This window comes from Panthera uncia, chromosome D1 (genome assembly GCF_023721935.1).
Source record: "Panthera uncia isolate 11264 chromosome D1, Puncia_PCG_1.0, whole genome shotgun sequence".
In the NCBI taxonomy this organism is placed as follows: domain Eukaryota; kingdom Metazoa; phylum Chordata; class Mammalia; order Carnivora; family Felidae; genus Panthera; species Panthera uncia.
The window spans coordinates 104,500,662-104,525,369 of NC_064808.1; the positions used below are offsets into that span (position 1 = coordinate 104,500,662).

The 24,708-nt window shown below is 40.5% G+C and overlaps 1 protein-coding gene across 1 annotated transcript in view; it reads right to left on the minus strand.

Moving 5' to 3' along the window:
• Positions 1 to 13,058: 13,058 nt before the first annotated feature.
• The window catches only part of LOC125929775 (serine-protein kinase ATM-like), a 30,935-nt gene continuing 19,285 nt past the window's right edge, over positions 13,059 to 24,708 (minus strand). The window contains exons 16-19 of the mRNA XM_049641271.1: positions 23,714 to 23,828; positions 22,461 to 22,524; positions 15,700 to 15,836; positions 13,059 to 15,610 (exon numbers count right to left, since the gene is read on the minus strand). Coding sequence (XP_049497228.1) covers positions 15,427 to 15,610; positions 15,700 to 15,836; positions 22,461 to 22,524; positions 23,714 to 23,828 — 500 coding nt within the window. The 3' untranslated portion in view covers positions 13,059 to 15,426. The remainder of the gene's footprint in view (positions 15,611 to 15,699; positions 15,837 to 22,460; positions 22,525 to 23,713; positions 23,829 to 24,708) is intronic.

Here is a 24,708-nt window from a genome sequence, read left to right on the forward strand (position 1 = left end):
AGATTTCTTGAGCTATAATTTACATCTACCCATTTTGAGTATTCAGTTTGAGTTTCAACAAATGTATACATTCATGTCAATTTCACATTCAAGCTAGATAGTATTTCTATCATCCCCAGATTATGCATCTGTAGTCAATCCACTCATTTCACCTTGAGCCCCTGGAAACCACTGATCTTTCAATCACTACAGTTCTGCCTTTGCTAGAATGTCATGTAAATGGAATGATTCTATATGTAGCCTTCCTTGGTTTAGCTTCTTTCATTTAGCATAATGCTTTTGAGATTCATCTTGTCGCTCTTATCAGTAGCTCATTCCTCTTTTAATGACTAGTGTTCCATTGTATGGCTTTACCACAGTTTGTTTATCCATTCACCAGTTGATGGACGTTCGGTTGTTTCCAGTTTGGGATCGTTATGAATGAAGATGCTGTGAACACTCATGTAGAGTCTTTGTGGGGACATATGTTTTCTTTTGTCTTGGGAAATACCTGTGAGAGGGAACTGCTAAGGCAAACTCTATTTTGTAAGAACCTGTTTTTTATTCTTTTTTTTAATTTATCATTGGAGTATAATTGACATACAGTGTTATATTAGTTTCAGGTACAGAAGATACTGATTTGACAATTCTATCAATGTATACAACAGTCACCATTGCCCACAACTACTGTTTCATATCCTTATTTATTTTCTATCTGGAAGTTTGTGCCTCTTAATCTCCATCTATTTTGATCAACACCCCCCACCACCTCCTTTCAGCAACCACCAGTTTGTTCTCTGTATTTAAACTGTTTATTTTTTTGTTTTGTTTTTAGATTCCACATATAAGTGGAATTATGTAGTGTTTGTCTTTGACTTATTTCACTTAGCATATAATAATATCTCAAGGTCCATCCATGTTGTCACAAATGGCAAGATTTCACTTTTTTTTATGTCCAAGTAATATTCTAGTGTGTGTGGCACCTGGGTGGCTCAGTCACTTAAGCACCTGACTCTTGATTTCGGCTCAGGTCGTGATCCCACAGTTTGTGATCGAGCCCCACATTGGGCTCTGTGCTGCTTAGGATTCTCTCCCTCTCTCTCTGCCCTTCCCCCACTCAGGTGCACATGCAAGCTCTCTGTCTCTCTTTCTCCAAATAAGTAAACTTAAAACATTCCAGTGTGTGTGTGTGTGTGTGTGTGTGTGTGTGTGTGTGTGTGTGTGTATCACATCTTGCTATTATAAATAATGCTGCAATAAAAATAGTGCATACACCTTCAAATTAATGTTTTTATTTTCTTTGAATAAATAGTGGAATTATGGGATCATATGATAATTCTATTTTTATTTTTTTTGAGGACCCTCTACACTGTACTCCACAGTGTTTCCACAAGTTATCATTCCCACTGAGAATGCCTGAGGGTTCCCTTTTCTCCACATCCTTGTCAGCATATTATTATTTTTTTTTTACATTTATTTATTTTTGAGACAGAGAGAGACAGAGCATGAACGGGGGAGGGGCAGAGAGAGGGAGGCACAGAATCTGAAACAGGCTCCAGGCTCTGAGCTGTCAGCACAGAGCCTGACGCGGGGCTCGAACTCACAGACCACGAGATCATGACCTGAGCCGAAGTCGGCCGCTTAACTGACTGAGCCACCCAGGCGCCCCATCAGTATATTATTTTTTGTCTTTGATTCTAGCTATTCTGACATGTGTAAGGTGGTATCTCGTTGTGGTTTTGATTTCCATTTCCCTGATGATGAGTGATGCTGACCATCTTTTTATATGACTGTTGGCCATCTGTATGTCTTCTTTGGAAAAATGTCTGTTAGGTCTTCTGTCCATTTTAAAATCAGATTATTTAGTTTTTTGGTGTTGAGTTGTGTAAGTTCTTTATATATTCTGGATGTTAACCTGTTATTAGTATCTATCATTTGCAAATATCTTCTCCCATTCAGTAGGTTGCCTTTTTGTTTTGTTGATAGCTTCCTTTGCCGTGCTTTTCATTTTGCTGTAGTCTCAGTAGTTTATTCTTGCTTTTGTTTCCTTTGCCTGAGGAGACATATCCATAAATACATTGCTAACGCTTATGTCTAAGAGCTTACTACCTATGTTTTCTTCTAGGAGTATCATGGTTTCACATCTCACAAATAAGTCTGTAATTCACTTGGAGCTTATTTTTATGTGTGGTTTAAGAACGTGGTCATTTTGTTATTTTGAATGTGGCTGTCCAGTTTCCCCAACTGTCTTTTCCCTGTTTTATATTCTCAGCTCCTTTGTCATAAATTAATTGACCATATAAGCATGGGTTTATTTCTGGGCTGTGTATCCTGTTCCATTGATCTGTATGTTTATTTTTGTGCCATTGCCGTACTATTTTGGTTATTATAGCTTTGTAGTATATTTTGGAATCTGGGATTGTGAAACCGCCAGCTTAGTTCTCTCTCAAGATTGCTTTGGCTATTCAGGGTCCTTTGTGGTCCCATACAAATTTTAGGATTGTATGTTCTAGTTCTGTGGAAAATGCTATAGGTGTTTTGGTAGGGGTTGCAATAAATCTGTAGATTGCTCTGGGTGGTATGGACATTTTATAATATTCTTCCAATGTGCAAGCATGGTATACCTTTCCATTTGTTTGTGTTGTCCTCAGTTTCTTTCATCAGTGCCTTACAGTTTTCAGAGTAAAGGTCTTTCACCTCCTTGGTTAAGTTTATTCCTATATTTAGTGCAATTGTGAACGAGATTGATTCCTTAATTTATCTTTCTGCTTCATTATTAGCGTATAGAAACACAACAAATATCTGTATGTTAATTTTGTGTCCTGGAAGATTAGTGAATTCATTTATGAGTTCTAATCTTTTTTTTGGCAGTCTTTCTGGTTTTCTATACACAGTGTCATGTCATCTGTAAATAGTGATAGTTTTACTCTTTTCTTAGAATTTGGATGCCTCTTATTTTTTTTTTTTTTTTTCTTATCTGGTTGCTACAGCTCGGACTTCCCAACACTATGCTGAATAAAAGTGGTGAGAGTGAACGCCCTTATCTTGTTCCTGATCCTAGAAGAAAAGCTGTCAGTTTTTCACCATTGAGGATGATGTTAGCTGGGGAGTGTTCATTTATGAACTTTTTAAGGTATGTTCCTACTATGCCTGTGTTGTTGAGAGTTTTTACGGTGAAAGATGTTGTATTTTGCCAGATGCTTTAACTGCATCTTTTGAGAGGATCATACAGTTTCTATCCTTCCTCTTGTTAAAGTTATGTATCACTTTAATTGAGTTATGAATATGAACCACCCTTGCATCTTGGAATAAATCCTACTTGATCATGGTGAATGATCCTTTTAATGTCTTGTTGGATTCGGTTTGCTAATATTTTGTTGGTTATTTTTGCATCTGTGTTCATCAGAGATACTGGCCTATAGTTTTTCGTGTGGTGTCTTTGTCTGGTTTTGGTATCAGGGTAATGCTGGCCTCATAGAATGAATTTGGAAGTTTTCCTCCCTCTCCCTTTTTTTTGGAGTAGTTTCAGAAGAATAGGTATTCATTGTTCTTTAAATGTTTGGTAGAATTCACCTATGAAGCTATCTGACCCTGGACTTTTGTTTGTTAGGTGTTTTTGTTATTACTGATTCAATTTCATTACTGGTTGGTAATTGGTTTGTTCAGATTTTCTACTTCCTTTTTTAAAATTTCTTTTTGTTGTTGTTGTTGTTGTTGTTGTTAATGTTTATTTATTTTTGAGAGCAAGAGGGACAGAGCTTGAGCCAGGGAGGGTCAGAGAGAGAGAGGGAGACACAGAATCTGAAACAGGCTCCAGGCTCCGAGCTGTCGGCACAGAGCCCAATGTGGGGCTCGAACCCACGAACTCTGAAATCATGACCTGAGCCAAAGTCAGACGCTTAACCACTTGAGCCACCCAGGCGTCCCTCTACTTCTTCCTGACTCAGATCAGAAGGTTATGTGTGTCTAGGAATTTATTCATTTTTTTCTAGGTTGTCTAACTTGTTGGCATATATTTTCCATTATATTCTCTTATAATCCTTTGTACTTCATGGGATGTCAGTTATTATTTCTCCTCCTTCATTTCTGATTTTACTTGAGTTCTCTTTTTTTATTGATGAGTCTTACTAAGGTTTATTAACTTTATTTTTTCAAAGAACCAGTGTTTAGTTTCACTGATCCTTTCTATTGTTCTTTTAATCTCTATTTTATGTATTTCCACTCTTTTTTGTTTTCCTTCCACTAGCTTTGGGCTTCGTTTGTTCTTATATTTTTTAGTTCCTTTAGGTGTAACGTTAGGTTGTTTGATTTTTCTTGATCTTGATTTAGGCCTGTATCATTATAAACTTCCCTCTTAGAACTATTTTCACTGTGTCTCAAAGGTTTTTTGACCACTATATTTTCATTGTTATTTGTGTCCATGTATTTTTTTGAATTTCCTCTTCATTTATTTGTTGACCCATTGGTTGTTTAGTAGCATATTGTTTAGCCTCCATGTTTTTGTGGGTTCTTTTAGCTGTTTTTTTTTTCTTGTGATTGATTTCTAGTTTCATACTGTCGTGAGCAAACAAGATGCTTGATATGATTTCAGTCTTCTTAAATTCATTGAGACTTATTTTGTGGCCTAACATGTGATCTATATTAGAGAATACTCCGTGTGCACTTGAAAATAATGTATATTCTTCTGTGTTTGGATGGAATGTTCTGTATACATCTGTTAGGTCTATCTGGTCTAATGTGTTATGTAAAGCCACCGTTTCCTTGTTGGTTTTCTGTCTGGGTGATCTATTCATTGATTCAATAGGGTGTTTAACTCTTGCCTGTTTTTCCTTTATGTCTATTAATATTTGCTTTATGTATTTAGGTGCTTCTGTGTTGAGTGCATAGATATTTACGGTTGTTATATAGTCTTTTTGGAACGATCCCTTCTATCTTTATGTGATGCCTTTCTTTGTCTTGCGAAAGTCTTTGTTTTAAAATTTATCTTGTCTGGTATAAGTATTGCTACTCCATCTTTTGTTCCACTTCTGTTTGCATAGAATATCTTTCCATTCCTTCACTTTCGGTCTGTGCGTGTCTTTAGGTTTGAAGTGATCTCATGCAGGCAACATATACATGGGTCTTGTTTTTTTTTTTAGGGGGGGTGGTCTGGTTTTTTATCCATTTTGTCACCATGTGTCTTTTGATTGGAACATTTCATCCATTTACATTTTAAGTAATTACTGACAAGTATATACTTATTGCCATTTTGTTGATTGTTTTATGGTTTTTAGTTCTCTGTTCTTTTTTGCTGTCTTGCTCTGTTTCCTTGTGGTTTGATGGCTTTCTTTAGTGTATGTTTTGATAACTTTCTCCTTATTTTTTTTGCGTATCAGAGTTTTTTTGATTTGTGGTTACCATGGGTTTCATATATAACATCCTATGTGTATAACTGTCTATATTAAGTTGATGTTCACTTAAGTTCAAACACACCATTAAAGCACTCAATTTTTACTCCTTCCTCCATATTTTATGTCTATAGTGGCATATTTTACATCTTTTTATTTTTTGTATCCCTTGACTAATTTTTATAGACATAATTGATTTTATTGTTTTTGTGTTTTATCCTCCATACTGGCTTTATTAGTGATTAATCTATCATTATCATTATTGTATGTTTGCTTTTACCTGTAACATTTTTCCTTTCATATTTTTCTTCTAGCTACAGCCTCTTCTTTCAACTTAAACAATTCCCATTAACATTTCTTTAAAAAGTGGTTTAGTGTGATGAACTTCTTTACCTTCTGTTTTTCTGGGAGTGACCTTTCCTTCACTCCCACATGATAACCTTGCTGGGTAAGGTATTCTTGGTTGTAGGTTTTTTCCTTTCAGCACTTCAAATACATCCTGCCACTCCCTTCTGGCCTGCAAAATTTCGGGTGAAAAATCAGCTGATAGCCTTCTGGGGTTTCTCTTGAATGTAGCTGTTGTCTTTTGCTGTTTTTAAGACTCTCTTTTTATCAGTACTTTTTGCTATTTTAATTATTATGTGTCTTGGTGTGGACCTCCTGGGGTTCATCTGGGCCTCCTGGACCTGGATGTCTGTTTGCCTCCCCAGATTAGGGAAATTGTCAGCTATTATTTCTTCAAATAAGTTTTTGCCGCCTTCTGTGTGTCTCTCTCTCTCTCTCTCTCTCTCTCTCTCTCTCTCGTTTCTCCTTCTGGGATCCCTTTAATGTGAATGTTATTCTTGATGAGTCACAGAATTCCACTAACCTAGTCTGATTTTTTATTCTGTTTTCTTTTGCTGTTCAGCTTGGTTGCTGTCAAGCACCCTGTCTTCCAGGTCACTGATCCGTTTTGCCTCCTCTGATCTGCTATTGATTCCCTCTAGTGTATACTTTTCCTTTCAGTTAACTAATTCTTCAGCCCTGACTGGTTCCTTTTTAGATTTTCTAGTTCTTGGTTGACGTTCTCACGGAGTTCATCGACTGTACTCAAGTGCGTGGAGTATCTTTATGACCATTACTTTTAATTCCTTATCAAGTATATTGCTTATCTCTGTTTCATTTAGCTGTTTTACTGTGATTGTTTGTCGCTTTTTAATCTGGGGCCTATTCCTCTGCCTCCTCGTTTTGTGTCTGTGTTTGTTTCCATGTGTTAGGTAGGTCAGCTCTGTCCCCTGGGCTTGGAGGTAGTAGCTTTATGTAGAAGAGGTCCTGTGGTGCCCTTGGGCACAGACCCCCGTAGCCACCAGAATGAGGTGCTCCGGGGGCTTCCCTGTGTGGGCTGCAGGCATCTTCCTGTTGTGGCTGGGGCGCCGTCGCCTCCAGCCCAGCCTGAGGCAGTGACCCGCTCTGCCTGCAGTGGGTAGACTGAGCAGTGTTTGTTCCCCACACTGTTGGGAGCCCAGCCGTGACTGCCGCAGGCTTCCTGGTGGGCAGGTCGGGCAGTGAGCCTGGCCGTCTGCAGTCAGCCTCGCTGCCACGGCTGCAGGTGCACCGGACGTCGGGGCTCGCTCCCCGCACAGCCAGCTAAAGGGCCCGACTGCGGTAACGGGGGGCGCGCGATGTGGGTGGTTATCTCCCTCACTCCCCAGGGTGGGAGTCACTTGGGAGTGGTGCTGGTCCTGGCCCGGGCTGCCTGCGTGTGGTGGGGCAGAGGTAGGGTGGGTGGGTCTGTAGGGGACCAGAGGGGGAGGGCCTGCTCTGCCAGCCAGGTGGATGGAATGTGTTAGCATTGGCTCCTTCAAGCTTCTGGCTCTCCAGGCTGGGGCAGGGGAAGAAAACTGATGCCGCGAGCACTTTCATTCCTGGAGAAATCCCCTACAGATCCCTGCCCCCTGGCACGTTGTCCTTCACGAATACCGAATACCGCAGGCACTTTTCACACTGCTTCTCCTGTGCTGTGCCTTGGGCAGAGCTATTTAGCATGCCGGCTCTTCAAGGCTGAGGACTCCATTGCCTATTGCCTTCACACTCTCCTGGAGTAAAACCTGCTGATAATTAAAACTTATGAAGTTAAGATGCCCTGATTTTTAAACTTCCTGGAGTTAAGCCCCACTTGCTCTCAAAGCTAGTTTTCAAGGGAACTCCTCTTCCTTATTGCCTGTTCCCGTTGTAGGGGTCTGGGGGGGGGGTGTCTCCCAGTGTGGGGTCTGATCCTCCCGCTTCTTCCTGCTGGTGATGCCCCTCCTGGTTTTGGTCAGTTGCTTGGGGTGGGGGTGTGGAGTGGTAAAGGGGTTCCCAACAGTGTCTCCACCCCACCTTCCTTTTCTGGTGTGGGCTTCTGTCGAGGGTGAGCTGTGATAGACCTGTTCTGCCAGGCTGCAGTCCGTTTTCAGAGTTTGTTACAACACGTGAAGTTGTTACCTTGGTGTGTCTATGGGACAAGGTGAGTCCAGACCCTCCTACTCTGACATTTTCCCTCAGTTGAACTCAAGAATCTGTTTTTAATTTTTATTTATTTATTTATTTATTTATTTATTTATTTATTTATTTATTTATTTTTTTAATATATGAAATTTATTGTCAAATTGGTTTCCATACAACAACACCCAGTGCTCATCCCAAAAGGTGCCCTCCTCAATACCCATCACCCACCCTGCCCTCCCTCCCACCCCCCATCAACCCTCAGTTTGTTCTCAGTTTTTAACAGTCTCCCATGCTTTGGCTCTCTCCCACTCTAACCTCTTTTTTTTTTTTTTTCTTCCCCTCTCCCATGGGTTTCTGTTACGTTTCTCAGGATCCACATAAGAGTGAAACCATATGGTATCTGTCTTTCTCTGTATGGCTTATTTCACTTAGCATCACACTCTCCAGTTCCATCCACGTTGCTACAAAAGGCCAGATTTCATTTTTTCTCATTGCCACGTAGTATTCCATTGTGTATATAAACCACAATTTCTTTATCCATTCATCAGTTGATGGACATTTAGGCTCTTTCCATAATTTGGCTATTGTGGAGAGTGCTGCTATAAACATTGGGGTACAAGTGCCCCTATGCATCAGTACTCCTGTATCCCTTGGGTAAATTCCTAGCAGTGCTACTGCTGGGTCATAGGGTAGGTCTATTTTTAATTTTCTGAGGAAGCTACACACTGTTTTCCAGATCAGCTGCCCTGGTTTGCATTTCCGCCAGCAGTACAAGAGGGTTCCCGTTTCTCCACACCCTCTCCAGCATCTATAGTCTCCTGATGTGTTCATTTTGGCCACTCTGACTGGCGTGAGGTGATATCTGAGTGTGGTTTTGATTTGTATTTCCCTGATAAGGAGCGACGTTGAACATCTTTTCATGTGCCTGTTGGCCATCCGGATGTCTTCTTTAGAGAAGTGTCTATTCATGTTTTCTGCCCATTTCTTCACTGGGTTATTTGTTTTTCGGGTGTGGAGTTTGGTGAGCTCTTTATAGATTTTGGATACTAGCCCTTTGTCCGATATGTCATTTGCAAATATCTTTTCCCATTCCGTTGGTTGCCTTTTAGTTTTGTTGGTTGTTTCCTTTGCTGTGCAGAAGCTTTTTATCTTCATAAGGTCCCAGTAATTCACTTTTGCTTTTAATTCCCTTGCCTTTGGGGATGTGTCGAGTAAGAGATTGCTACGGCTGAGGTCAGAGAGGTCTTTTCCTGCTTTCTCCTCTAAGGTTTTAATGGTTTCCTGTCTCCCATTCAGGTCCTTTATCCATTTTGAGTTTATTTTTGTGAATGGTGTGAGAAAGTGGTCTAGTTTCAACCTTCTGCATGTCACTGTACAGTTCTCCCAGCACCATTTGTTAAAGAGACTGTCTTTTTTCCATTGGATGTTCTTTCCTGCTTTGTCAAAGATGAGTTGGCCATACGTTTGTGGGTCTAGTTCTGGGGTTTCTATTCTATTCCATTGGTCTATGTGTCTGTTTTTGTGCCAACAAAGGAGTTCTTATACAAATTTTATAACTTTAGCTCTCACATTGAGGTATATCATCTAGTTCAAGTTAGTTATTATATATAGTAGGAGAGAAGATTTGAGATTTGTGGGGGTTTTTGCATATAGATATGTTTTGTTGTTATTGTTGTTTTTGCAAACACTGTCTTTTCCCTATTAAGCTACCTTGGAGCCTTTGCTGAAAATCAGTTACCATATATAAGGGTCTATTTCTGGATTCCTTATCCTGCTCCATTGATCTGTATGTCTTATCTTTATGACAGTACCACCTTGTATTTGTTTCTGTGGCTTTAGTGTATGTCTTTCAAACTTGTATTTCCTTTCCAAATTGTTTTGGCTTATTCAAATTCCTTTGCATTTCCATTTGGATTTTATAATCCAATTGTCAAGTTACAAAAGGAAAAAAAAGAAAAAAGCTTGCTTGTATTTAGATTGGATTGCATTGATTCTGTGTATCAATTTGGGGAGAATTGCTGTCTTAACAATATGGAGTCTCCCAATCCATGAACATAGTACATCTCTCTGTATATTTAGGCCTTTGCTTTCCTCATTAATGTTTTATAAATTTCAGTGTCCAGGCACCTAACATATTTTATTGAACTTATGCCCAACTATTTCATCTTTTTGATGGTATTTTTTAATTTAAATTTTAAACTGTTCACTACTGGTGATAAAGGAAAATTTCACAGATACATAATTTCCGGATGTAATTGACTATCATTTAGCAATTCATGATTTGGGAAGAATCCAGTCTAGAAAACCAAAAGGAGCTTCTTAAAGCAAGAAGGTTTCACAGACCAAAGTGAACAGGAAGTTGGGCATTTAACTGGTTAAAGTAAGATCACTTTATTTATTTATTTTTTGATTTTTTAATGTTTTTATTTATTTTTGAGACAGAGACAGAGCATGAGTAGGGGAGGGGCAGAAAGACAGGGAGACACAGAATCCAAAGCAGGCTCCAGGCTCTGAGTTGTCAGCACAGAGCCTGACGTGGGGCTCAAACTCACAGACTGTGAGATCATGACCTGAGCTGAAGTCGGACAATTAATCGACTGAGCCACCCAGGCGCCCCAAAGTGAGATTACTTTAAGTGGAGTAAAGGGAAGTCTTGGAGCTTGGTTAAGAAACTTCTGCTGAGCAGGTAAGTGCCAGTTGGTTGGCTTGGGCCTTCTTTTTCTGGGAGAGCTGAGCATAGAAACTCAGTTAAGTTTTGGTTTGTGGATATGGGACTTAGAATAAGTGACCCCATCTTGGGCCTAGTCTGGACACTTTGACACTGATACACAGAAATATTGTTGACGTTTTGTATATTGGCCTTTATTATTTGATCTTGTAAACTCACTAGTTCTAGAACATAGGGGCGCTTTTTAATATACAGAATCCTGAGGATTTTCTACATAGACGATCATGTCATATGCAAATGGAAGATAATTGTACTTCCTTTTCAAATTGTATGTCTTTTCTTTCTGTTTCTTTGCTCAATTGCATGGGTAGAAACTCCAGTACAGTGTTGAATAGAACTGGTAAGAGTGGCATCCTTGCTTTGTTCCTCATCTTAGGGGGAAAACATTTAGTCTTTGACCATTAAGTATGAAGTGAGCTGTGAGTTTTTTTGTTTTTTTTTTTTTTAATTTTTTTAATGTTTATTTATTTTTGAGACAGAGGGAGACAGAGCACGAGTGGGGGAGGGGCAGAGAGAGAGGGAGACACAGAATCTGAAACAGGCTCCAGGCTCTGAGCTGTCAGCACAGAGCCCGACTCGGGGCTCAACCCCACGAACTGTGAGATCGTGACCTGAGCCGAAGTCAGATGCTTAACCGACTGAGCCACCCAGGCGCCCCAATGAGCTGTGAGTTTTTAATAATTCTTCTTTATCAAGTTGAAAATGTTCCTTTTATCCCTAGTTTGATGAGTTATCATGAATGTTGAATTTTGTCACATGATTTTTCTGCATCTCTTGACATGATATGGTTTTTCTTTGTTAGTTTATTAAACTGACAGCAAATATTAAGCCAACCTGATATTTCTGGAATAATGTCATTTGGTCATGATATACTTTTTGTTTTTTAATTGATGGAGTTGATTCACTAATATTTGTATCATGTTCATGATATTGGTCTTCAATTTTCTTGTAACTCTTGTAATTGTTGATATAAGGGCGATACAGGACTCATAAAAGGGCTCTTACTAATATCAGAAGCGTTTCTGTAGCACTGGTGTCATTACTTCCTTAGAAGTCGAAGGCATTGATTCATCAGGATTATTTTCATTGTATTTTATCCTTTCCATGCCATGAATATGTTTGAGAGGTAGGAGATCCATTTTCCAAGTTGGTTTACACTGCAATGACTTTCAACAAATTTGTAATCAGCTGATTACCCATTTTTCTCTTAGAGTATTTCCAACTTTTATAATCATGAATATCTAAAAGAAAGTTCTTTAAAAAATACTAAGTTTAGAGTGTGTGGGTGGCTCAGTTGGTTGAGTGTCTGACTTCAGCTCAGGTCATGATCTTGCAATTTGTTGGTTCAAAACCCGCGTTGGGCTTTGTGCTGACAATGTAGAGCCTGCTTCAGATTCTCTGTCTCCCTCTCTCTGCCCCTCCCCTGCTTGTGCTCTCAAAAATAAACACTAAAAAAATCTTTGTAATATTAAGTTCAGCAATATTTACAAAGATTTATAAGTGTACAGTGAATATTCAAACACTACATATACCACCAGGAAAAATTTTGGGGTGGTTTTCAAATAACCTAACATTAAAATCTAGCAAAGTTAACAACCCTACTCAGAATCTGGTTTCAAAGTTGTCAGTTGGAGGAGATATTTTGCTTCTAGAACTTCTCTTTTTCTTTTTTTCTCAGCTCTAGGGTTACAGGCTTAGGAGATACTGTGCTTCTAGAACTTATTTTTTTCTTTTTCTTCTCAGCTCTAGGGTTAGAGGGTTAGGGTTAGTTTATGTGTTTGGTATTTTGCAGTTCAGAGACTACAGAGGGTTAGGGTTATAGTTATGGTTATGGGTTAGGGTTAGCGATTAGGTGTGTACCTGGTTATCCTGCGGTTCACAGACCACTCAAGAGACTAAAACCCCAGATTTCTGCCCGGGTGAGAATAGACATAGCAGCCATCCACTGAGCTGAGGCAAGGAGGGATCGGCGGCTCAAAATACTCTAAATACGTATTCAGTCGGTCCTTCTGTTTTTATGTCTACTGTCACAACCATTTTCCGAAATACTACCAATACCTCAATGGTTGGGGTCTTCTCCAGGATAACTAGGCCGCTTTTCTCATAGCATATTCTGGAATCCACTCTTTTCACATCTACAGTTAGGTTACTTTTAGGATCTGAGCTAGGTGTTAAGTGTTAGATTCAGGTATTAGGGTATGTACGGGCCTGAGATTTTACAGCTCTGAGACCTCCCCCAGGAATAAAACCGTAGACCGCTGCTGGGGCCAGGGGTAGGGCTAGAGGTCCCCGCAAGGACTGAGTGCAGGGCACCGGGCCGGATCTGGGTAGCTGGCTCCCCAGCTGACCTGCGTACAAGCAGCCTGTCTGCGCCAGACCCCAGGCTCTTTAAGGGTCCGCTGTGCCCGCCTCTTGCTCACCGTTGTCTCCCGGGAACTAGCACCATGCCTGGCACACAAGACAAACAACTGAATAAAATAAATGAGTCCTAGCATGTATTTTCTTTTAGAAAAGTTTATTCAAAAACAGGGAACAGTGCAACAGGCTTTAAGAAATACATTCAATGGTACTAAAATCGATCTACGGAAAATATATAATTTCATTAAAGTGCAATTAAAATACTTGAAGTGGCATATATTTCTAGATTTCAAGTCAGTATACTAGCTTTCTACTTTTTTAAAGAATTGCCTACTGTAACTAAGAAATCCACAGCTTTTCCTATTTCCTTCATACCGAATTTCTAAGTGCATATATTTTAAGTATATACTGTAAGGAGAGCAGGACTGACCACAGAATGAGGCAGCGCTTTCTCTCCTTTAATCTAGACACGAGTGTTCAGTCTACAATCTATTAGCCTTTCTATTGGCTTTCATTGAGCAATTGGTGACGCCTAGATTCTTCTTACTTGAAAGCTTCTAAAGTTAGAGACTGTCCATTTACACTTGTACCTTCACTGTACTATATTCCGGTCTTGGACAGGTTACTTTTACTTTCTCTCAACCTCACTTTCTCCAGATGTAAACTGGGATAAAATCACTAATCTTCCAAGAGATGCTGCATATATTTCCGGTACTCAGCATGCAACAAATGAACAAAAAATTCATTTCCAGGCAGTGTTCCTGTCGGAATCTTTGAGAAGCTTAATTCTACCACCTGTGAATTAACTCTTCCTCCTACATTTGTTATCTGCAAATTTGGCAGACTGGACAAAGCCATTATAATAATATGTGCAACAGGACAGAAAACTTACAGCATACCTCAAGGCACCTCGAGGCTGAAGCGTAGATTAATGTCATTCAAAGCTCTTTGTATGCATCAACTAGCAAGAATTAGCCACAGTTCATTTACCTATACTGTCATCTAGCTCATAATCTCTTATTCCATCCATGAAGATTCCAAGGCTTTCATAAAGATGTAAGTTTACTACATTCCCTTGATTCACTACAGTAATAAAACTTCCTATATATACCAAATTATTCATGTAGGCAGTGTATAAGACAAAGATACGTCAAGATTAAGTTGGTAATTTGAAATGCAAAATGATCATTTCAAGATGAGTTCTCCAGAAACCTAATCTGGAAGGAACTGTTCTTAACCCTGGTCACTCAAGATTCCCACAGAGAAAACCCAGCTGAAGCTCACCTTACAAAATCACAAGACACACGAATCAACAGTCCGCCACATACGAGATTCAACAGACACAAGCGCAGGAATGTGATTAATGTAGAGCTATTACACTATAAAATGGGGATGTGTGAAATGCTTAGTGACAGAAAAAGAAAAGTTAAAAACAAGTGGACGTTACAAAACAAGTAACAGATCTGATGAATGATTCAGAGCTAAGAATGAAAAATTATTCTTGAAAAAAGAAACCTGATGAATGGTCTAAAAAGATTATGCATAGCTAACAAGAGAATTCATAAACTAGAAAAGGGATTCAAGTCATCAGAGAAAGAGAAAAGAGCACAGAAGGGTTTCAAAGATGAATAGAATGAGAAGGGCCAGTATACATTTTTAAAAATAGAAACGATACCGTGTCTTTGAAATCTGTTCTCCATAATGTAACAACTTCACAATCTAGTAACGCTGAGTGATCTCCCACTGAAAACCCAAATATGTTTCTTAAGTACTAATTTGCTTTTAACGTTGATTATATTTTTTTCAATTTACTTATTTTTGAGAGAGAGAGAGAGAGAGAGCGTGCACGCAAATGGGCGAAGGGCAGAGAGGGAGACAGAGAATCTGAAGCCAACTCTATGCTCTGAGCTGTCAGCACAAAGCCCAACACTGAGCTCAAACTCACAAACTGTGAGATCACAGCCTGAGCGGAAGTCAACGCTTAACCAACTGAGCCACCCAGGTGCCCCTCAACATTGCTTAATTTTATTGTAGCTTTACTATGATATATAAACGGTTACAATTGTAAACGTTTTTTTCCTTTTATAAATACCAGATAACTTATTCATATATAATACCTGAGAAACAAGTTTTAATTAAAAGCTACCTCAAACCTAGCAGTTTATCTCCTTTAATTCACTGTCAGTTATGTTCCTGCCCTTAAGCTGAAGCAGAAGTCAGTGGTTATACTGCGAACAACACAAGTATGTACTCGGGAAGAAGAAATACACGCTCAGCCCAGAAGTACAGCATGAACGACACTTCTAAAATGTGAGAGAAGAGATTTTCGTGGAGACGGTCGAGGCATCTTCTGGTGACCAAGGCAAGTACTAAACACTTTTTAAAGACACAGTACACAGTTCATTCGGTTGTACATTAACGCCTATTCCGAGTACGCCGGCTGCGTTAAAAATGAAGGCCGCGATGTCATTTCGAAGGGCTGAACCGCAGGGCGAGGCACATGCCGCCTCACACCCACGCTTTCCATCCCGGGAAGAGCCGGCTGAGGTTCTTGGGGTCCATGGCCTGCTGTATGAGCAGATTCACCTGCCCCCCGACGCTGAGCACGGTTCCCTCCTCCACCCCTTTCAGTTTCTCTTGGAGCCGCATCAGGACGCGTTCGGCCACTTTGTTCAAACTCTGGTCGATGTCACTAAGGACAAACACAGAGGCTGCATGAGGCGGAGCGGGTTAAAGGGCCTTGGGAAGAGGAGGGTCTGAGCAGGCGACAGCAGGGCTCACCCGAGACCGCGTCTGCACTCCTGGTCGTCCGCACTGGGAGTGGACTGGAGCTCCGCGTCGTCCTCCGGCCTCTGCTGTAAATACAGAGCTTTCAAAGGATTCATGGTCCAGTCAAAGAGGGGATCGTACAGGAGGACCTAGGCAGGGAGAAGAACAATGTGCGCCTGGACGTGTATTTAGACACAGAAGAACCCGCGTGATAAAGGTAACGGAGGTCAAATGCTAGGCGGGAGGATGGAGGGGGGTGGAATGGGCCAGCCTGTGGCAGGCAGCCCCCACCTCCTTGTGGAGGAGACCATGCGAGCACGACGCTCCGGGCTTCTCACCCCCCCAAACCATTCTTCTTGTGTGGGGGTGCCGACCTCCCCCCACCCGGAAACTGCTCTAGTCAAGAGATAAGGACTAGTCACTCTCCTCCTCCTCTCTCCTCCTCACTGCTATGGTCCTGGGCGAGGGCACCTGCTCTGCCCACCCCAGCTCCCCTCGGGCTGGACCCAGGCAGAGGTCAGGTGTGGGAGTTGGACAGGACCGGCCAGCCTGTCTGGGCTTCACCTCTAGCCATGTCTCCAATGATTTTATCTGTACTAACCCGAACATTTTGATTTCTACCTTATTCTTAAGGCTTTTTCCTTTTCTCTCCATAAGTTTCAAATTTGGAGAAAAGAAAGGGTATACTTTATTGAAAACTCCTCAAAACCGAAGGTCTAGTGCAGTGTGGAGACAGATGTATGTAGTAGAATTTGAAAACCAGAACAACTGGCATGGCCAGAGCAAGGGACTTTAGGTCTTAAATTTTAGTAAATGAGGTCATGAGAGATTTTTGACCTTGGCAATGTAGAACAGCTAACTGCCCCTGCTGTTTATAAGCAGACTTTTTTTTTTTTTTTTTTTTAATACTCCTTAGCAAAAATGCTTACCGCATAGGTCTTAATATGTGCAAACTCATTTCCAGGGATGATGACTACAGAACTGTACCATTTTTTTGCTGCTTCATGTTTTCTCAGTTCTGTGGGCTGCGACTATAAATTGCCTTTAGCGTTACATGTTCAATTCCAAGACATGTACTGATTCAGCAGTACCAAAATTGGCTCATCCATTTCATGCTTTCCACTGTTTTAAGCAACCCCCAGAGCCATTAAAAACCATAGGGGCACCGACCCTGAATATATGTGGTTTGTCTGCAAGTTCGAGGATTCCTGTGTGACATTAAGTTGGGCATTGACATGCTCTAAGCTGAGGCATCCAAACCAGATTCACCCACACAAGGGAGGTACATTTTTTACAATTCCAGTATAGTTAAAACACAGTGTAATATTAGTTTCAGGTGTAGGATACAGTAATTCAATACTTGTATACATCACCCTTTGCTCATCACAAGGGTTCTCATTAATCCCCATCACGTACTTCCCCATTCCCCCACCCACTCACCTCCCCTCTGGTGACCATCAGAGGGACCACCACCTCCCCTCTAGTGACTCTATACTTAAGAGTCTATTTCTTGGTTTGCCTGTTTTTTTTCCCCCTTTGCTCATTTGTTTCCTAAATTCCATATGGTATTTGTCTCTCTCTGAATAATTTTGCTTAGAATATACACTCTAGCTCCATCCATGTTATTGCAATTGGCAAAATTTTATTTTTTTATAGCCACGTAATATTCCACTGTATATATACATCACTTCTTTATTCATTCATCTACTGATGGATGTTTGGGCTGTTTCCATAATCTGGCTATTGTAAATAATGCTGCTGTAAACATAGGGGCGCATGTATCCCTTTGAATTAGTGCGTTTTTTAAGGTAAATGCCCAGTAGTGCAATTACTGGATCATAGGGTGGCTCTATTTTTAACTTTTTGAGGAAACTCCATACTGTTTTCCAGAGTGGCTGTACCAGTTTGCATTCCCACCAAAGGTGCAAGAGGGTTCCCCCTTTCTCTGCATCCTTGCCAACATCTACTGGTGATTTTACCATTCTGACAGGGGAGAGGTGATATTTTATTGGGGTTCTGATTTGCATTTCCCTAATCATGAGTGATGTTGAGCATCTTCTCGTGTGTCTGTTAGCCATCTGGATGTCTTCTTTGGGAAAATGTCTATTCGTGTCTTCTGTCCATTTTTTAATTGGATTATTTGGTTTTTGGGTATTGAGTTTTATCAGCTCTTTATATATTTTAGATACTAACCCTTTATCAGATATGTCATTTACAAACATCTTCTCCCATTTAGTAGGTTGCCTTTTAGTTTTGTTGATTGTTTCCTTCACTTTGCAGAAGCTTTTACTTTGACAAAGTCCCAACAGTTTATTATTTTTACATTTGTTTTCCTTGCCTCAGGAGACATATCTAGAAAAAAAGTTGGTATGGCCATTGTCAAAGGAGTTACTGCCTGTGTTCTCTTCTAGGATTTTTTTATGGCTTCAGGTCTCACAGGTTTTTAACCCATTTTGAATTTGTTTTGTGTATGGTGTAAGAAAAGGGGTCCCGTTTTCCCAACACCATTTGTTGGAGAGACATTCTTTTACCCGTTTTATATCCTTTCCGACTTTGTCAAAGATTAATTACCATATAATTGTGGATTTATGTCTGGGTTTTCTATTCTGTTCCATTGACCTATGTGTCTACTGTTGTGCCAGTACCATACTGTTTTGATTACTACTACTCTGTAATGGAACTTCCAAGCCTGGAATTGTGATGCCCCCAGCTCTGCTTTTCTAAGACTGCTTTGGCTATTTGGGGTCTTTTGTGGTTCCATACGAATTTTAGGACTGTTTCTTCTAGCTCTGTGAAAAATGCTGGTGATTTATTAAATGTGTAGATTGCCTTGGGCAATATAGACATTTTAACAGTATCTGTTCTCATACATAAGCATGGAATGTCTTCTTCTTTCCTTGTGTCATCTTCATTTCTTTCATCAGTGTTTTATAGTTTCCAGAGTACAGCTCTTTCACCTCTTTGGTTAGGTTAATTCCTAGGTGTATTATTTTTGATACAATTATAAATGGGATTGTTTTCTTAATTTCACTTTCTGCTGCTTCCTTATTAGTGTATAGAAATGCAACAGATTTCTGCACATTGATTCTATATACTGTGTCTTTACTGAATTCATTGATCAGTTCTAGTCATTTCTGGAGGAGTATTTTAGGGTTATTATCTTTTTTGGTACCATGTCACCTGCAAATACTGAGTTTTACTTCTTCCTTACCAATGTGAATGTCTTTTCTTTCTTGTTGTTGTCTGACTGCCATGGCTAGGACTTCTGCTGTGTCGAATAAAAGTGGTGAGAGGGGCCATCCTCATCTTGTTCCTGATCTTATTAGGGGGAAAGCTCTCAGTTTCTCACTACTAAATATGTTGTTTCCTGTGGGTTTTTCACATAAGGCCTTTATTATGTTGAGGTATGTTCCCTCTACACCTGCTTTATTGAGGGCTTTTATGATGAATGGATGTTGTACCGTGTCAAATGCTTTTTTCTGTGCCAACTAAAATTATCATGTGGTTTTTGTCTTTTATCGATGTGAGGCATCATGTTGAGTGATTTGCGAATACCGAACCTACATCTACATCTGTTTGTCAGAGATACTGGCCTGTAGTTCTTTTTATGGTGTCTTCATCAGGGTGATTCTGGCCTCATTGAATGAATCTGGAAGTTTTCCCTCCTCTTCTATTTTTTGGAATAGTTTCAACAGAATAGGTATTAACTCTTCTTTAAATTAACACTTTTTTTTTTTTTTTAACGTTTATTTATTTTTGAGACAGAGAGAGACAAAGCATGAACGGGGGAGGGTCAGAGAGAGGGAGACAAAGAATCTGAAACAGGCTCCAGGCTCTGAGCGGTCAGCACAGAGCCCGACGCGGGGCTCGAACTCACGGACCGCGAGATCATGACCTGAGCTGAAGTCGGACACTTAACAGACTGAGCCACCCAGGTGCCCCCTAAATTAACACTCTAAATGTTTGGTTGAAATTGTCGGTGAAGCTGTCTGATACTAGACTTCTGTTTGAGTCGATAATCAAAAAATCCCAACAATTTCATTGCCGGTAATCAGTCTGTCCAATTTTTAAATTTCTTCCTGCTTCAGTTTTGGTAGGTTATGTTCCTGGGAATTTATCCATTTCTTCCAGGTTGTCTAATTTGTTTAATAGTTTTTCATAATAATTCTCTTATAATTTGTTGTCTTTTTTTTTTTTTTTTTTTAAGTAGGCTTCATGTGCAGCGTTGAGCCCAACGTGGGGCTTCAGCTCAAAACCCTGAGATCAAGACCTGAGCTGAAACAGAGTCGGATGCTCAACCAGCTCAGCCACCCAGGTGCCCCCAATTGTTTGTATTTCTGTAGTGTTGGTTATTTCTCCTCTTTCATTTGTGATCTTGTTTGAGCCCCCCCCCCTTTTTTTTTTTAATGAGTCTGGCTAGAGGTTTATTCATTTTATTGATCTTTTTAAAGATCCTGGTTTCATTGATCTGTTCTCTTGTTTTTTTTAGTTGCTATTATCATTTATTTCTGCTCTAATCTTTATTTCCTTTCCCCTGCTGGTTTTAGGTTTTGTTTGTTGTTTTTTTCTAGCTCCTTCAGATGCAAATTTAGGTTGTTTGAGATTTTGAGGTATTTGAGTATTGCTATATACTTCCCTCTTAGAACTGCCTTTGCTGCATCCCAAAGATTTTGGACCATTGTGTTTTCTTTTGTTTCTTTGATCTCTTGGTTGACCCGTTCATTCCTAAGTTACTTAATGTCCATGTATTTGTGGTCTTTCCAGATTTGGGGGTGGGTGGGTGGATTGACTTCTAGTATCCTAGGCCAGAAAAGATGGATGGTATGACTTCAGTCTTTTTTAATTTCTTGAGACTTGTTTTGTGGCCTAATATATGATCTGTTCTGGAGAATGTCCCATGTGCACTTGAAGAGGATGTGTAATTCCATCCTAAAACAGATGGAATTTTTGAATATATCGGTTAAATCCATCTGGTCCAGTCGGTCATTCAAAGCCACTACTTCCTTGTTGATTTTCTGTTTGGATAATCAGTGTGAATGGGATGTTGAAAGTCTCCTTCTGTTATTGTATTACTGTTGATTAGTTCCTTTATGTTTGTCATTAACCGTTTTACGTATTTTGGTGCTCCCCTGTTATGTGCATGCTTACAATTATTGTTATCTTCTTGTTGGACTGTCCCCTTTAGTATTATATGGTGTCCTTCTTGGTCTGTTCTTACAGTCTTTGTTTCAGAGGCCATTTTGTCCGATAGAAGCATTGCTACTTCTGCTTTGTCCTGACATCCATTTGCGTGATAAATGTTTCTGCACCCCCTCACTTTCAGTCTGCTTGTGTCTGTCTTTAGGTCTGAAATGAGCTTCTAGTAGGCAACATATAGATGGGTCTTTTTTTTTTTTTTTTTAAATCTACTCTGTCACCCTATGTCTTTTGATTGGAGCATTTCGTCCATTTATATTCAAAGTAATTACTGACAGATATGTAATTATTGCTATTTTGTTATTTGTTTTGTGTTGTTTTTGTGGTTTTTCTCTGATTCTTCTCCTGCTCTTTCATGGTTTGCTGACTTTCTTTAGTAATTATAATTGGATTCTTTTCTCTCTATTCTTTGCATATATTAGTATTTTTTGATTTGTGGTGACCATTAGGCTTATATATAACATTTTCATATAGCAGTCTATCTGAAGTGGATGGTTGCTTAAGTTTGAACCCATAGGGAGGTACATTTTATTAATCGACCAAAAGAAATGGAGGCTTCTACTATTATAAAAAGCCTGTATGTTCTTCTTGGGTTGAAGAAACATAAATTATTTCAAACTCTAGGGCTTCTGCTGGAGTCACAGTTGCCAACTCCGAAATCAAGGAGGAACCAGAGTATTTCAAAAACTGACTTTAGTCTTACTATCCGAATGGAACACAATAAAGGGACACAGCCTGATTAAGCTAGAACAGGGTTTCTCAATCTCGGCATTCCTGACACGATCGGGCTGAACGCTTTGTTGTGGGGGTGTCCTGTGCACTGAAGGAAGCTCAGCGGCATCCCCGGCCTCGACCCAGTACAGGTTGATAGCTCTGAAAAACCACAAATGTTCCTGCCCTGTCCCCAGAAGTATGGTTTGCGTATGGTCAGCCTCAACATTTTTTTAAAAGGAGTGCAGGTGATCCTAGAGCACAGCCGGTCCGGCACCACCGGGTAACGGAATAAAAGCCGAAGACTCTACGGGAGGGAGACTCGCCTGTGCTCCGGCCCCCACGGTGCCTTGTGGAGGAGACCCTACTACCTCCTGCTCCACACAGCCTTCTCGCCAGCGTGGTGAGTGCCTGCTCCAGGTACCCAATTTCGTCCTGGGTAGAGCTGGTGTCACAGGCCCTGCAAATCTGCTTTCCTTCCTTCCCTTTCTGCCTGATCAACATGAGTCAGTGACTCAATGGTTCTGAACCCGGGCAGGGAAAAGGAGATACGACTTCCTGGTTTCTCTTAAAACTCCAACGGAAACCATTCTGAAAGCAAGTAATGCCACAGGAGAGACCTACGACATCAAAGTGCTGATTTATGAATCGAAGACTAGAGATTACTTATACTGCTGTAAAATGCCCAGAAATTTGAGAGGACTGGAGGCGTTTCTAAACCATGACTTACTGATTTATGCGCCCACCCCCCTCCTGCTGCCCGGCAGCTTCCCACCACATGAAAATGAAGCACCGACCCTCAAACCAGTCACCTTCTAACAAGACCCACAGTCTCTCAACAGAGATTCCCTTATAATCCGCCTTACCTCCACGATGGTCAACAGGGTTTCCTGAGAGCTTCTCATAACCTCCATGGTTTTCTCACAGCATCTACAAACACGTCATAAATAGGGATTTTGTTACACAACACTGTTTCCAACATACCTTCATCTATGTACATTCACGTATACCGTGCTGAGACTATTCTTGTTAATAATTCCCAAATTAGTATCTCAAAGAGCAGAGTACTGGGCAGACTGTTTTCAGTAAATGTTTTTGAAAGGAACAGAAGTATGTAGGTGAACGTAAGCTAAGCATTATAAGGATAACACAGTACTACTATGAAACATTTCTCTGTCCTTGATTATTGTGGTAATTTTTAGCTCATTTTAACTAGAATCTACTCTTTTAAAAACGGAGTACACGGCCCAATGCTGGGAAAACTATGGGGAACTGCGACGTGCTCTCAGCAGGAACTGGTACATCAGACACTCCTTCAGCACAGGTTATAGGCCCGACAATGAGCGCCCAACGGAGTTCTGGGCAATAACAAGAGAGTTCGCTGGGACAGGGGCATTAAAGGTGGAGGCAACTGCTTCCAGAGGGGGCTAGGAAGGAGGTTAATATGTCCTGTGAGGTGAGGTCCCGGATGGTCAGAAGGAAGGGAAAACTCTATCTCGGGTTTCTCCTTTCTACCAATAAAGCACTGGAACATAATTTAGCAGTGAATTCTATAATCTACAGAAATCAATCATCCAAATAATTTTGACACCAAAACTAGAATTAAATAAAAACTTAAAAAAAAAAACCCCGATTATGTTTAATGTTAAGGGATTATAAGTAAAATTCTGTTTCTCTCAAAAAAACCCAAAAAACAGGCCGGTGGTCACCAGAGGTGGTAGGTGGGGGAGGGGACGGGGAGGAAGGTGGCGAAAGGTACAAACTCCCAGGTAGGAGACAAGTACTGGACACGGCAAGTACGACAGGAGGACACCAGTTAACACTCTGGTTCTCCCTCGAACACAGCTGTGTGATACGTAAGGAAGTTGTTAGGAGAGGGAATCTTAAGAGTCATCACAAACTTTGTCTTTTTCTGTTCTTCTTCGCTTTTTATAGTATTGGTATGGGATGATGGATGTTAGCCGAAACTGCTGTGATCATTCTGATCATTCTATATAATATATATATATATATATATATATATAAATCAAACCATCATGCCATGTGCCTTAGACTTCTACAGTGATGGATGTCAGTTATTGTTTAATACAACTGGGGAGAAAAAGAAATAAATACACACCTTCTGAAGACCCCTTCAACACCAGTAATGCCCATCCCATCCACAATATCTCTGGTGAGTCTGAAAGGAACCGTCTCAGGAGTAGGCAGGATTTTACCCTGTTCAAAAGCGACTCCTAAAGTCAACAGTACAGCAGCGTTAGGAGCTTCCCTCCTCCCGTGTGGCACGTGAGCTGTGCATATTCCCCAAATAATCTGTCACCGACAATCCAGAGCACCAGGACCCACAGTGGTTTATTCTTTTTCTGCTCTGCTTGCCTAGGAGGTGCACCTCAGGTTGAAAAAGTGTAACTACCCTAGACATTAGAGAAGCTCCAGATTAAACAGTGATTTTTTTTTTAAATGAAATAATGATGGATAAGATTTAAAATGCAAAACATACTATGTATGTAATCTTAATTTATATTTCTTTATTTAAATATACACAGGGGGACCTGGGTGGCTCAATCGGTTAAGTGTACAACTTTTTTTTTTTTTTTAATTTTTTAATGTTTTATTTATTTTTGAGAGAGAGAGAGTGTGCGAGCTGGGGAGGGGCAGAGAGAGAGGGAAACACAGAACCTGAAGCAGGCTCCAGGCTCTGAGCTGTCAGCACAGAGCCCGACACAGGGCTCGAACTCACAGACTATTAGATCCTGACCTGAGCTGAAGTCAGACGCTTAACCGACTGAGCCACCCAGGCACCCCTAAAGTTTTTATTCTGAGACAGCTATAGATTCATATTCAGTTGTAAGATACAATACACAAAATACAAAATTTCTCATATACCTTTTATCCACTTTCCCCCAATGGAACAGCTTACAAAACTATATAGTACAGTATCACAACCAGGATACTGACATTGATCGAATCAAGACACAGAGTATTTCGATCACCACAAGGATCCCTCGTACTGGCCCTTTTATAGCCACCCACATCCTCCCACGGCCTATCACCGCCCACCCGCCCACCCTGTGCTTCCAGCAATCACTACTCTTTCGTAATAAATGCATTCTG